Here is a 16,461-nt window from a genome sequence, read left to right as displayed (position 1 = left end):
AATTAAGTACCAGTTACGTACTGGGGTCGATGTAATCGACTTAATCCGTTTGTCTGTCCTTGCTTGTGCCCCCTCTGTGTTTAGCCCCTTGTGGGTTGTAAAGAAATAGGTACTTATTATTATTATTTTTGTAAAGCCTGGTACCTATTCTAGCGGTCACTTTTGCCGAACCGTTAAGTTACGGGGACCTAATCATATCAACAACGGTTGTCAAGCGGGGGTGATGGGACACACACACATGACGGCCTTCTTTTAATTTCCGTCTACCAAATCCACTCACATGGCTATAGTAGAAAACACATGCCCAGGATGCCATACAGTGGAATTGAACCCTGAACCATGTGGCTGGGAAGCAAACTTCTTACCACACAGCCATGCCGGCGCCTATATATTGTTTAGTCTTTGATTTTACATGTTTGTGTCATATTCTAGGCATAGAATTATTATTCAAGATCATATTATTCTAGGCAAAGCAAGACAATGTAGTTTGAGGGAGATGTTACTGCTATTTCCAGCCGGTCGAGCCACCAAGAAGAAGATTTTCATTGGTTCATACTTTTGTGGGAAGAACTAATAAAATAAGACCAGTTGATTGCCATGATACTTTAGGCGACAGACCCCATTGCTGTATCAATGGCTACAAAATATATGCTAGAAAATGATCTACTGGTTTAAGTGATACCAAAAGAAAAATATCTTTAGAAGCGTTGAGATGTAATCCGAAACTAATGGAACAAGAATTGAAAACAGATGAAAATTCAATTACGGCTGTGTAATTTAGATAATCCTTAGAACATGAAAATTTATTTCATTCGCCGCTACGATTGAAGGAGGGCCCAAAATTTTGTGTTTAAGTGATTTCAGACCAGAACGATTTCAACAGCGTGTACCTCATTAAATCAAGTAAAATTACAACAGATTAAACATGATTGAAACAAGCAGAAAGAAAAGCTTTAAAAGTTGAAATGAACATAGAATTTCTAATACAAAAAAAATTTCCCTCATGGTGGTTTTGAACCATTATTGCGAGATATTAGATCCCGTTCGCTCTTTTTATTAGATAAATAAAACTTTTACTTTTTTTTGCTAAGGAAAAACTCTTACACTTTTTGCCCTGGAAAGTTGTTTAAATGTGAAGTGAGAATAAAATTTATATTGCAAACAATTTGCAGAAGTGTAAAGATTTGACGTGTTCATTTTTGAAATTTATAAATCCTAAATAATTTAAGTGACATTTTTCTCTTATGGAGATTTTAAGTATGTTTTACAAGACTTCACATTCCTTCGTGCCGTTTTCATCAAATCTGCACTTTACCACTAGACCTCGTAGAATGCACAATATTCTATGGTATCAAGGATTAATGAGATGTCAGCACAATGTTTTGATCGTCTATTAATCGTATAACGTAAGAGATCGGGGCATCTTGTTATAACTGCATAATGTGTGAAAGAGGTTGCGTCGTGCTTATCAGGTTAAGTAGTTTTATTTAAACCACGTGGTTCCAACTTGACAAGTTTCTTCTGATATAGCATCAGACTGACTTCAACGAAGGTTCATCGATTTATATATCTTTTCGTTACTATAGTGTATTATAGAATTTATTTTGTGTTGCAACGGTTTTAGATAATACGTCTAATCAATCGTCTGCGGACAGAAAAAGAAAAGCTGTACACGTGTTTCGATTCTTGTTGCATTTAGGACCAGTAACTGTACTTTCCTCACCTATCCACGAACACACTGCCTATAAAACCACTAATATTAGGGTTAAAGTAAACTCGATAAACCAATTTGCATATTTTAACAATTTTGTAAGCAGCGGGATCATTAAATTACAGATATGTTAATGGGGTTTTGTCACATTGCTATAAGGTACCATAGAATATACCTATAAGTATTAGCCAGCATTACGATTGTAAAACAATTCAACTCTTGGACAGAAAACATGCTGGCTAAAAGAATCTCCATAGATATGTGCTAAAGAACATTAAAGCAATGAAACGAAACTATTAATATACTAGTAATTCAATCGTTTTTGCCTGTTTTTCCATGCTTCAATAAGAGACAGATCTTCCCCGGAACATTATCTCACCATTTGAGAAAACTATTGTCAAATTCAGCCTCCGGAGATCATCGTGTCCTTAATCTTCGTTTTCCATTTAGATTGTCTAACGCTTCATCCAAGTGTCATTTTCGACATCTGCTGCAGCTCAGTCTTGTCTTTTGCAAACATCTTATTCGTCTTATACCCATTTTACTCTGTTCATGTGTGTCTATAAATCATGTCCACTAACATTACATATCCAGTGGAGCATGCCGACCTCGTACCACTTTTACAGGTGGCAGTTGAGTCCCGTCTTTTTTCTCTGCTAAGACTTGTCTTTACAATGTCCAAGTGAAGATTCCTTGATTCTAGTTTTGCTCTCATATTTGGAATTTCTTTCTTTCAGCAGAATTAGTTTTGAGAACTAGTTCGTTACTATGGACGGCTAACCAAACTCTTCTGTTATGAGGTGGCTGAGAATCAAATCTTGACAGACTCCTACCTATACACAAAATTCTTCAGTGAATTTGTTGCTAGCTCACTTTGATAACAGCATCTCTGTAAATGGGTTTGCATTGCTCTCACAAGCAACTCGTCTATATCTAGTTTTCTTAGCGTCCAGACTATAGTGTAGTGTTCTCTGTGTCAACAAATGCTAAGTCCAGTACATTGTTCTCAATGATATGCCAATCTGCATCTCCACTAAGCTAATTTTCATCCTAATTAGTTGTGTTAATTTCTGCTTTCACAATTTAGTACATTAGTTTATTACACCTTATTAGAACATTGATGAGTCAATGACAAGCATGTCAATAGTGTCATGTGATGAACTTAAGGGGGAAAATGCCTCTTTGCAATATCATGTTAGAAAGCCTTAACGTTCAGCATTGAGCTAAATTCAATTCAGCAGTAGGTATTCCTTTTGGAGGTACATATCAATAAATATCCTTAAAAAAAAAAAAACTTTGTACGTTGACCGCTGAAAATGCTAAATAAACTTGATAATATTTCCAGTTTTTCAATGTCATTTAAATTAATTTCACCATTCCGCAGATAGCTGTGCACTTATTTTCTGAAAACGGAATGTGTGTGTGTGTTGTTGTGGGGGGGGGGGGGGCAGTTAGTGGCGTATAGGCTCCTATTTCTAGCAACCCACGAACTGTCTATTTCACAGTAATGTCTATATCCTTATAAAAAGCAAAGTTCGTTTGTACATTAACCGATGATAACACTAAATATAAAAAGCAAAGTTTGTTTCTATGTTGACTGTTGAAAACACTAAATAAAATTGATATTTCAGGATCTTCGTGTCATTTAAATTAATTCGACCATTCCACACATAGCTGTGTACTTATTTTCCGAAAACGTATTTTGGTGGTGTATTAGTTCCTATTTCTAGCAAACCAGCTATTATCTATTTCGTCATAATGCTTTTTATAAAGTGAAAAATCCTCCACCTATCACTTAATCCACCACCAACTTTCTCTAACTTTAGTCATATTTATTCTTTTGAAATCGCCGCTGGCCCTATGCCTTTTCTGTCTATTGTCCCGCTTTATGCCTATCTCTCTCACTACCTCTACTTCTTTTTCTCTCGAGAAAACACATGCGAGGAGAAAGGAAGTTACAGACAAAAAACAAGTGCGGCGCTGGACCTCTGCTTTCTCAGTCTATATGCCCTTCTCTATATCTCTATCACTATCTCTGACTGGTTGTATGTGTCTTTCTCACTACCCCTACCACTATCTCTTTAGAGAAAAAATACACAAGACAGAAAGGAGGTTAGGGAGAAAAAAAGAAACTAGTGAAACAGAGTGGGGATGAAGGTAACCACATCTATAAATCTATCGACGCGGACAATGCTGTTCATTATCCTGTTGAATTCCTGAAGTCTGGAAGCGTCCAGAATGCGGCCACATAGCTTTGAAGTGAAGGGCGCAATCATCATGCTTCTCAGAAACCTGGATCAGCCAAGATTGTACAATAGTACAGATATGCTTGTGACTGAACTATAGCTTCACATTATTGAAGCAAAAATCCTCATTGGATGCAGAAAGAGAGACATCATATTTATACCGAGAATACAGTTAATACAACACATGTCTCCTTTCGTTTAAAACGATTGCAATTTCCAGTGAGAGTCAGTTACTCAATGACCATTAACAAGCGTCGGTCTCCATCTAGAAGAAGGCTGTTTCTCACATGGTCACGTGCATGTAGGTTGCTCCAGAGTAGCAAGCCCACAGAAACTCTTCATATATGTTCTGAAGGAAAAAGTTTAAAACAGTGTATATACTGAAGTTCTGTAAATGTTTTATAATTTTTGTACAATACATTTCTCTGTTATTATCTATATTACTTTCTGTATTTAGATATTCTAAACAACTTTTATTGTAAGGAAAATGGGCATTATAATAGATGCCTACAGACTGGGAGGCATCCTTTAGCACGGTTAAAGACCAAATATTAAACAAGTAAAAAGTTGAATAGAATTGCTAATTTAATTAATGGTGCATTGTGTCAATTAAAACAAGAACAAACAAAATTTCATTTGAACCTGAAAGGTGACTTTATTTTCAAGCAATCGTTCTTGCAAATGTCTTTAAATCATTTAATATTCATCGACGTCTTCATCTTCAGCATCAAATGTGTCAACTCCAACCTCTTCATAGTCTTTCTCCAGAGCTGCCAAATCCTCACGAGCTTCAGAGAACTCACCTTCTTCCATACCTTCTCCCACATACCAGTGAACGAAAGCACGCTTGGCATACATCAGATCAAACTTATGATCAAGACGAGCCCAAGCTTCAGCAACAGCCGTGGTGTTGCTCAACATGCACACAGCACGTTGAACCTTAGCAAGATCACCTCCTGGAACAACAGTTGGTGGTTGGTAATTGATACCAACCTTGAAGCCAGTTGGACACCAGTCAACAAACTGGATTGACCTCTTTGTCTTGATAATTGCAATGGCAGCATTGACATCTTTTGGTACGACATCACCACGGTACAACATACAGCAGGCCATGTATTTCCCATGACGTGGATCACACTTAACCATCTGGTTTGCTGGTTCAAAGCATGCGTTTGTAATCTCAGCTACATTCAACTGCTCATGATAGGCTTTCTCAGCAGAAATGATTGGTGCATAAGTAGCCAATGGGAAATGGATCCTAGGATAAGGTACCAAGTTGGTCTGGAACTCAGTCAGATCAACGTTAAGAGCACCATCAAATCTCAAAGAGGCAGTGATTGAACTGACAACCTGAGCAATCAAACGATTCAGGTTAGTATAGCTGGGTCTTTCAATATCAAGATTTCTTCGGCAGATATCATAGATGGCTTCATTATCAACCATGAAAGCACAATCAGAGTGCTCAAGAGTGGTATGGGTGGTCAGGATAGAATTGTATGGTTCTACAACAGCAGTTGCTATTTGAGGAGCAGGATAGATGGAGAATTCTAGTTTAGACTTCTTTCCATAGTCAACACTGAGACGTTCCATAAGAAGAGATGTGAATCCAGAACCAGTACCACCACCGAAACTATGGAAGATCAAGAAACCTTGAAGGCCAGTACATTGGTCAGACAATTTACGAATTCTGTCAAGAACCAAATCAATTTGTTCTTTTCCAACAGTATAATGACCTCTGGCGTAGTTATTGGCTGCATCTTCCTTTCCTGTGATGAGTTGTTCAGGATGGAAAAGTTGTCTGTACTGACCGGTACGAATCTCATCTGAAAGTAAAAAAAAAAAAAACCTCATTTGAATTATTTGTTCAAAAGTTGAATGAAATTAAAATTTCCAAAATTTAACAATAAGATACAGAAATACATATGAAAATACTCACCAACAACAGTGGGTTCCAAGTCTACAAAAACAGCCCTGGGAACATGTTTTCCAGACCCTGTTTCACTGAAGAAAGTGTTGAAAGAGTCATCTCCACCGCCAACTGTTTTGTCAGATGGCATCTGACCACTTGGCTGGATTCCATGTTCCAGACAATAAAGTTCCCAGCAGGCATTACCAATCTGGACTCCAGCCTGTCCAACGTGGATACTGATACATTCCCTCTGAAAAAGAGAAAAAAAATGAATTCAATTAATTTAAAAGAAATTGATTAATTTTTTTTAAAGGGGCCTCATTAGATAAGACTACAAAAACAAATTGAATCCTTTCAACGACACTGTGTGGGTGCAGTGTTGATTGAACTACAATTTCATTAATTCTCAGCTACTTGATGGATTAGGTCAGAGGTCGCCAACCACTAGATTGCAAACAAAGCAGTGGATCATTTGGTACCAAGCTGCAGAGAACAGATAAACTTTTTTTTACATCTTACTGTTTTTTACTGGCTACCACAACTGGATGTTTTTGTACTATATGTGTAATATGATCTGATAATCATATTACATATGCCTATTGAGGTTTATTATCCGCGTGATCTTTTGTCCGCGGCACAAAAAAAAAAAAAAAAAAAAAAAATGATTGAGTTTCACTGATACATTAGCTGTATTGTTACTTGGCCTAGATCAGCCTTAATGGAGCAGTCAGGACCATCGTGTCATTTTAAGAGTATCTAGGAATATATCCTACGCTTCTTTATGACAGCAGGGTGTGGCTTAAGGGAGATTTGGCTGATATTTCTAGCAGAACAATCGACCAAATAGAGGCTCCACTCGATGGCTTGTAAATGTACTGTCAGGAGAGATAAAATTGATGTGTACAGACAAGATACTATTGTCTAGTATCTGTCGGAGTTTATCACATGCAAGCGAGATATCTAGAGAGAATAATGAATATTGCTCATATGAGATGCAAAAATATCAAATCAGAAATTAAAAAAATTCTTAGAGACGAATAAAAGTTTCATTGATAAAATTAGTCACACATCCAAACTACTAGATTTGTGTAGAAGTTATCTCCCTTACCATCCTACGTATCATTCACTACATCTAACATGACCAAAACTCATAACGCTACTTTTGAAAGAACAGAGTGGTCGAACGAGCGACAGAGAGAGAAAGAGAGAGAGGTCACTGAAGTTTGGAAGCATCAGTTTCAATGTTAGGTTTAAATACAGCATTTTATTACCATACACAGATCAAGTATTGCATGCTTGAAAAGTTCGAGAAAAGTTTTATATATATATATATATATATATATAAATAAATAAATCAACCATATACATGATTAGCATTCTAATTTTATTTAATGACTATATACGAGATGAATGATTGTTAATCTTCGTTGGATGTGAAGTCCGAACTTTGAGTGCCACCAATTTCCTCAGACAAGAGTATTTAGTTTTTTTTTTATATCTTACTTCTGGCCATGTTGGGGCACCATCTTGAGGGTTTTTGTCGAATAAATCAACCACCCAGTACAAGGTACTTATTCAATTGGCCTCTTGTGTCACACAATCATATTACGTTGACCTGAACTATCAACACCGGTTGTTAAACAGTGTGGTGGGGAGAGACAAACATGCGCGCACACACAACGGGCTTCTTTAAGCTTCCATATATCAAATCTACTTACAAGGTTTTGGTCAGACTGGGTCTATAGTAGCGACACGCGCCCAAGGTGCCACGTAGTGAGACCGAACCCGAAACCATGCAATTGGAAAGCAAACTCTTTACCACACATCTACACAATATGTTCGAGAGCCATGGTTTCTACATATTCTTAGAAAGGGTTCTAAGTACAACTCCATTACCAATACTATACCTAATGCCATAAACAGTGTTCAGTCAATTCATGGACTGAATATATTCAAATTACTAAGGCATGTGAACCCCACCCATGCTTTTTTAAACAGCGATGATCGAGGAAGGTGTGCCTCTTAAATCTGTTGAATACGAACTTATTTGCTGAACACATAGGAAATCATGGAAAATAAAAGACACACCTTTGGGTGTAATGTAGGTAGATAGAGTCTATTCGTTCGAAAGTGATGATTCACTAATTGCCCACTATATATATATATATATATATATATATATATATATTATATATATATATATATATAGTGTATTTTGTTCAAGAGTTCGATTTCCCGCAGCGCGTTGTGTCCTTGACACTTTATTTAACGGTGCTCCAGTCCATTTAGCTGGTAAAACGAATTTCCCTGAGACGTATGAGGAGTACGCGTGTCTGGAGTTCTCAGCCATTTGCACGCTAATCTCACGAGTAAAGCTGTTCCGTTGATCAGATCAACTGGAACCCTCGTTGTCGTAAGCAACGAAGTGCCAGTTTATATATATATATATATATATAAACGATTAAGAGAGCCACGTTCGAAATTAGTCTCCAAAGACTTCATACGTCGACATACCAACACACACTTGATAACTATGGTACTCATATCGTAATTTAGCCGTTTGTTGTTATTTCCAGTCCGTTTCATGCCTACGACGGTCACCACTGACCTACATATTCTATTAGCAATCCTCAAGAACACAAACAGAAAGACTACTTTTATGCTTGGAGCATTAATGCGTATAAACATGAGTCAAGCCACAGGAAGTCTGAACAAATGTGTAGCAGTAACAATTATTGTTTAGACAAAATGCTCCAACAATCACTACTACCACCACCCTTTTACACTTCGCCAACATCACCTCCTTTTCACAGAGAGTCAAGTGGAAAAAAAAATGAAATAACTTCCTCTCGGTCTGGCCTTGTCTGACTCAGACTGAGTCACGTCATCCATCAATTCTTAGAATTCATTCGGTTCAGGCAATTGACCGACCCAACACCAACAGGAAATACATTTTTGAGAAAGAGTGACTCTCAGATGATGATGCCAATTATCTGATAAGTTGTTTAACCCCAAATAAATCTCTGTAGAGCAGATATATGACCAAAAGGCATTTCAGCCAAGATCCGTCTGTATTTTTCAGGATTAGAGTATCTAAAATTATAATACTTAGTGTCTTGTCTTTTCAATGACTGTAGGATGATTTGTGAGAGATTTGGCTGATAGTTCTAGCAACCACGCAGAGGTTCTTTCTTTAGCTTGTGATGATATGCTTTTCTATACTGATTTAATTATTACAACATCGTATTACCATTTCATCCATCCCTCATTGTTCCCTACTCCTATATCTGTCCACCATCTTTATTCTTATGTATTCACGCTCTTTTTCCATCACCACAATGGACTTGTTGCTTGGATTTCGTCACCACGATATTTATCTCTCTTAGGGGCACCATCTATTCACCCAAGACATCCATGTAAAATGTGAGGTAGCCATGATTTCCCACATAAGTAAACTCATTCCTGCTTCTTTCATCATACTTATTAAACTTCTCAATACCTTACTTGTAGCAATGACCCTATCTCCTACCCTCTCTCCCAGTTAAGGGAACTTTTTAGTCTTGCGAGTTACAAAGCGACTTCATTAGTGTTAATTACCACAGGAAAAAAAAAAAGCACTTCGTACACAGTAAAATGGCTGGTGTTAGGAAGGGTATTCAGCCAGAGAAACCATACCAAAACTGAGACATTTGTTCTCAAGGAGTGGTCTTTCGACCACTTAGATTAGGTCAAAATGAAAAACGGCTGTAATAATGGTGATCGATGCTGATGTCGTTATGTTCAGGATTCAAATACTGCTTTAGTCAAAATAGGAAATTATTTGGAGCAATTAGTTTAAACTGGGGTAGAGGTTGCATTCTTCTTGCAATGAATGCTACAGATTTTTGAAATTTTGTTACTCATCTTTCTAAAGTAATGTGTCACTGACATAAATAACGCCTTTAAAATAAATACATAGTTGTAGAGTGATTCTTAATTGCCACTTATAAACACTTATACGAAGTAATGATTATAGGATAGGCCTAAAAGTTGTAGCAACAGCTGTGTGTAGCAGCAACAACTGGTTCGTCATATAATTCAATAGAAGGCGGAGATGGTACTGAAAAATTGAATGTGTAGACAGGGATGTATGGAGAGGGGATTAAGAAAAAATCTCAAATGCTACAAAAATCTTGATTTTACTGTCAGTTTTGAGAAACTAAATTAAACATTTTACGGATATACGAGCATAAATATGTATTGCTATATTCAAGTGTGTGTATGTGTGTTTTAATATCCCCAATAATACCTCACTATTTTTTAATATCAACCCTAGGTTTGGGTTCAGTGAACAGTGAGTGGGAAGTTATGCAAGATTACATATAACAAAATAGACATGCCTGTATAGTTAAGTAGTTCTCTTCGCAATAACGTGGACAAGAGTTCGATCACACTGTGCGGTTACTTTAGACAAGTGTCATCTACAGTAACCTCAGGTGTGGTAGAAGACACCTTAAAATTTGAGAAATGAGTGGAAACCCGCCAGATATTTGGTTACTGTTTCTAATAGGTTTTAATAACTACGTAAAAGTCCCCTCGTTTGGATCAACATAGATCACTTAATATTAGTTTCAGATTTTGGCACAAGGCCAGCAATTTGGGGTGGTGGAATAAGTATATTACACCGACTCCAGTATTCGTCTGGTACTTTATTTTATCGATCCCGAAAGGATGAAAGGCAACGTCAACCTCTGCAGAACTTGAACTCAGAACATAAAAGCAGACGAAAATGCGAATATTCATTTTGCCCGGCCTGCTAACGGTTCTGCCAGCGCACCGCCTTAGATTACTTGATATTAATCACGTGGCAACAAGAACAAAAATAATTAGTAAAAAAAAAAATTAAAATTAAGGCAAATTACATAAAAATTTGATGAAGATTTAATCTGAGACTAAACAACGAGGAATACATATTGGATACGAATGACTCATACGTGGAAGTGGAATCTCTGTCGGTTTCTACGAGAAATGTATGTACTATAATGTAATTTTCAGGCCGAAGTGGTATGACGAAGTGACACGGCTGAACCTTCGAATTCCATGTACAATGAGGGGGGGGGGTGAACACTCAGTATCGCTACTTTATTACGTAATGATTAAAGGCAAAATCGACTCCGACGGGATTTTAAACTTAAGAGAGCAGAGAAGCAAAGCAAGAACTGCAATGCTTTTGTTTCCGATCCGATGATCTAACAACTGCTAATTCCACCGCCTTTATGATGACTCACACACTCATTCATACACCAGAATAAAAATGTGTGAGTCATTTGAGTGTAGATCCATTTAGCTAATGAAACCGAATACACTTTTGTACAAATACATGCACTTGACAAATACAAAATTCGAAATTATCAAAAGATAAAATTACGAAAATCATTTTTCAAAAAACAAAATGGAGTACCAAAAAAAAAAACTGCCTCGTTGAAATGAACATTTGTAACTACTAGTTTCGTTTGTAAAATCGTTCTTTAGAAATGGCTGTTTTTGCGTGAAAGTTTATACACGTACTATAACCCATACACACACACATCATCATCAGTCATTGTATTTAATTTCAACAGCCGCACCCATCCATCTAATTCTATCAAAATGATAAGAGTTTTTCTTTTTATATATATATATATATATATATATATATATACACACACACAAATATATCATAAGACAGGCAACCGGTCATATCTGAGGATTGTATGTTATATGAAGTTTAGATTCTAAACGGAAACAAACGGCAAGATATTATCTATCTATCTATACATATACACACACACACATATATATATATAAACAGCTTTCACAGCTGTTTGTGACTACGCACTCGTTTATAAGTTGTAATTCCTATTTCCTTTTAGATTCCTATGACGTTCTATTCCAGATATAACCGGTTGCTTGTCAAACGATATATCCTGCTCAACACACTTATAGTAGAAAATCCACCATCAATACGATATATGTAACATAATTGGCTTAAAAACAAAATTTGATACGAGAAGTAGACATAGACATATATTAGTTCCGTCGCTGGGTCTTTATGTATTTTATTTATTTATTTTTTAGCAGTATCAGATTAAATGTTAGTAATAGTTACGTTTAACGTGTTCATAAATCCTATTCGTCATATTTCATACACATTCCTAAATATGCGTGTTTGTAATATACAACAGAACACACCCTTTTGTACAGACTGACATTGTGTACATATCTATACGTATGAATAAATAATAATCCACGTATTTTCAATAATGCTTGCAGAGCTATACATTAAAGACTACAACAGATTTTCATTCATTACACGCACCAAGCAAAACCCTAACACATTCATCATACACACACGAGAATATACATGACTCATACAGCCACACAAAGAATATTCACAATGTGGGAATGTGATGTAGGTGTGCCTTGACCTTACTCTAAACAACGAATTTAGATAAATCTATTTTGATTTGATTTGTCTTTGTTAAAACAGACACTTAGTTGTCACCGCTCCTAGTTTTTTTTATTCCGTTTCTTAAATGATAAAAGTATTTAAAGTTTAGTTTTCAGGTAGGAAATAAGAGAAAAGAATGCAATAAAACAGATGGCTATAAAATAGAATTTGATGGAGAAAAGATAAATTTTCAGATTAACTCTGAGTATTTTTTTTTTTTTTTTTGTGAAAATCGTGCGGGTGTTAATCTGAAAATTTACCAAATGTTTAAATATCTTTATTTGTCATATCCGACAAGACTAGTTAATTGCCTTGGTTTCTTTTACTAACATCTCTTTTAATAATCAGTCACAAGTTTTTTCTTTTTTTTTTTTTCTTTGCCTGTTCCTCTTGCCGCAACTTTTTAACCGATCCTGTTTTGAAAATGTATATTTCTCCACGTAAACACTTGGGTGACGTATCTTTTACACTCTCATTCGAACTGTTAGAAAATAGCAATCAAATCTCCCTAAAATCACACCCTCACCCTACCTTCTTTAAAATCGAAGGAAAGATATACTGAACAATATAACACATATACATCAAGACGGGCATGGTTGGAATTACTTGATCATAAGTCTGTTCGATCAGTTCTGGAGTGGGCCCGAACTACAATATATGCATTTGCACCAATGATCTAAAATTTTATGAATCCAGTAAGAATAAAGTATTTTGGTCATGATAGAATCACTTTTGTGGAAATTTTATTTTGCATAACGTACGAAGAAATTGATTTCAAAAGACAAAAATTTATTCCAGACTTGTTAGGGAAGTTCAGAATTTTAAGCAAGTTAACTGTGATCGCCCAGGCCTTTGATTATTGTATTTCAGCCACAACCATCAAAAATTTTTTCTTTACTAAGAGGGTAGGTGTAATACGAGGTAGATTAGGCTGTTGTTTCTAGCAAGTCGAGTGGCTTCATTATGAACGCCTCGTTAGCTCGATAAGAATTTCTTATCTTAAAAGAAAAAAAATCTTGGACTTAGCTTTGAATATAAAGATTCTTTTCCTCAAAATTACCAAAAAGTAGAGGATAGGTGACAGAGAAGGATGAACTTATTACTCATCAATAAATGTATAGAATCCCTAACGATGAATAATCACTATTACTACTAGACAGATTATATCGCCATTCCTAACTGATTTTGAAGGCTAGCTCGTCGCTCAACCTGCCAGAAATAGCAGTCAATTAAACCCAACTGTATTGAAAATTCAGAGATTCATAACGTATACTACTAAAATACGCAGTGCCTGCGACGGTTGACACATTTCGCTCGCAACGTCTTTACAGTACACCAGTGAAGTAAAATAATGAATTAACACGACTCCTCAACCAAATTTTAATCAAACTACATTCTATCGTCTTAAAATAAATAGGGACACACACTAGATGCGCTGAAAAAGCAGGATGCTCTAGATTGTAAATCCACATTGATCCAGAACATTGCTGGTATGGAGCCCCTCTACGTGCTCTTTCATCTAGCTAGAAATAGCAGCCAAATCACTTTAAAAATGTTTTTTTTTTTTGTTAGTCAACAATAATTTGAATATAGTTTTGCAGTGCAAGTTCATTAATGAACTATGCTACACTTTTCAGTCGCACCAATGTCTGCTTCAAAATCATCGTATTTTACTTTTGGAAAAACACAGAGGTTACAGCTAAAAAACCTTCTGAAATACATCTGCTATCGGGGATTATCTGGGATTAAACAGCTGATTTCTCTTGTCTATAGGCCTCAATTGAATTGACTAGATAGGCACGTTTGGCATCACATCGACAAGTGAAAAAGAGAAATATAAAGAGGGTAGTTATTTATACTAAAGCCATATAACGAAGCCATTAACGGTAACTAGAATTCCTTATAAAATCGCAAATTATTTCGTGAGACAAAAGCCGTAATTTCTTCGGATGTGTATGCTTTAAGCATCGTTAATTTCGATTAGAAAAAAAAAATCCCACCACCGTTCTGTAATTTTTCAAGCCTAATTTGATTTTTTTTTTCTTTCAAGATCTATGTTTTTAACGGTTGCGATAATATTTTTTTAGAAACTGCATAACTTCTTAGCACAAATCTGAAAAAAGTTTCTGGAAGAAAATTAAACTGAAAAATTACGGAAAAGGTAAGCAAATAAAACTCCAAATTTTTTTTCTTTCTTTTTTGATTGATTATAAACTGCGATGTTTCATTTGAAGAAATGTTTTTTTTTTTTGAACAATAAAATAATTTTTCAGTCTATTCATAAGGACTAGTAAAGTTAATATACCAATTGGGATTTTCGACACAATACAGACGAAATTTTAAACTTTATCACAAATTCACAATTTTGCAAACTGGGAGGGAGGATATGATCGCTTAAATCGATACCAATACGTTACCTGGCACTTATTTTATCAATTTCAGTGATACACACACAAAAAAAAAAAAAATCTGGGGGAACACACAACGTAATTAAATATTCGGAGCTCAATATATTTCGGTAGTACACAATCGTAATATTTGGGGTGAGGGAGGGTGAAACAAATCGGTAACCTTTGGGATAAGTGTCTGCATTAAAGCGATTACTGTCAATAAATCGTATTGACTATAACCATTGCAGAGACGAGAAGTAAAGATTAGCAGCATCGTTTGAGATTTAAGTTCAACATTTCAAAAGTGTCAAAACTAATGAAGAAATTAAAAGTAGTAATTGTTGCATAATAAATTGTCATACATTGTTACTTAATTGTTACATAATTAACTTACCATAATGGATCTGATGTGTTTTCAGTTGAACAAAAAGTAAAAGAAATTTGAAGAGATTTTTTTCTTTTTTTGTGTGGGAAAATAGCACGGCAGGCGGCGCTCACACAGATATGAGGTATCTTTCGTGAGGGCGAAGCTGCTTGTAACTGCTGGTGCCGAAAACACTCCGTTTTATAGTGGAGGAGTTTTCCCCTCTTCTCTCCTACATATCTCCCCTTCTCTTGTACCGCTTTATGAAATTCTCTCTCTCCCATTTCCTCTGATTTATTTGTAGGCAAATCTTGCTTAAAACTCAGCCAATATTATATTTCACCCATACTTTCTCATTCGTCCACGATATGTTCGAAACCAACCCCCTCCCAACCAAGCCGACCGCTCCGCCAGCATCTCCTAATTATTACCTCACCCACCTCCATTACCTACGATTCTTCATAGGCTTACCTTCTTCCGCTTCAATATTTTTTACACTTATCTCTTACTCTCGCTTGCTTTTCAAGTACTTGTCCCTCCGCCACCACCACTACCACCAGCCACTTCTTACCCGCATCTTATCTTGATTAACATGAATATCTAAGTTGAAAAAATAAGATAAAATGAATGTAAAAAAAGCTGTTGCTGTTTAGACTATCATTCTAACCACGACCATCCTATCTGAGTTCCCATCCTTCGAAAGTAGGAGTAATTTTAAAAGAAATGCTGCTATTTTTCACATGAAGTGTCATTGAAGCACCACTGAAGACAGCCTGCTCAGCATGTATCTTAGAGCCTGTTTAGCTTGAGCTCAATATAGAGACACTCATCAATTTCACAGTGCTGCTGCGACCAACAACGATTATCTACACTTTAGCTGTAACTATTTATAGCAAAGTGGGTTAGGTTGTTTAAGATTCATTTGACGAAGTCATTTATAAACGAACACAAATTTAGTTTGACGAAGTTATTTAAAAACGAACACAAATTTAGTTCCTGGATAACTATAATTGATTTGATCATGTTCAATAAAGTTGATTGATCTTAGCACGCACAAATAGAGAGAAGAGGCAAAGGGAGAATTCCCGCGAATGTTATCGACATTCTATCTAATTCGAGATTTTGAATCGGATCATAACGAGGAAATATAAACATTCCAGAATTCATATTATTTTTACAGCTGGATACTCTCCTGCGCAGTAGTTCTACCTACTAGAAATAACAGCTAAACTTCCCCCAAATCACACCCAGTGGATTATGCGCTGGATTACAGGACAAATAAAGGGCTGGGTGGTTTAAGGTTGACTGGAACGTTGTTGGTTAGGGGTAAACAGCAACAGCCACCAAAATAACTGACTTTTTATGGCATTGC

The 16,461-nt window shown here is 36.1% G+C and overlaps 1 protein-coding gene across 2 annotated transcripts in view; it reads right to left on the bottom strand.

Moving 5' to 3' along the window:
• The window catches only part of LOC115216563 (tubulin alpha chain), an 86,994-nt gene extending 71,687 nt beyond the window's left edge, over positions 1-15,307 (bottom strand). Inside the window, exons 1-3 of one of the 2 annotated variants that reach the window (XM_029785633.2) lie at positions 15,120-15,289; positions 5,894-6,116; positions 4,588-5,780 (exon numbers count right to left, since the gene is read on the bottom strand). In XM_029785633.2, coding sequence (XP_029641493.1) covers positions 4,654-5,780; positions 5,894-6,116; positions 15,120-15,122 — 1,353 coding nt within the window. In that variant the 5' untranslated portion in view covers positions 15,123-15,289 and the 3' untranslated portion in view covers positions 4,588-4,653. Of the gene's footprint in view, positions 1-4,587; positions 5,781-5,893; positions 6,117-15,119 lie in introns of those variants that run through there. The other variant, XM_036506649.1, reaches the window with a different exon arrangement.
• Positions 15,308-16,461: the final 1,154 nt, after the last annotated feature.

Source organism: Octopus sinensis, linkage group LG10 (assembly GCF_006345805.1).
Source record: "Octopus sinensis linkage group LG10, ASM634580v1, whole genome shotgun sequence".
NCBI classification, from domain to species: domain Eukaryota; kingdom Metazoa; phylum Mollusca; class Cephalopoda; order Octopoda; family Octopodidae; genus Octopus; species Octopus sinensis.
Note: the sequence above shows the minus strand (reverse complement) of the source record. Positions and strands in the feature narration are given on the sequence as shown.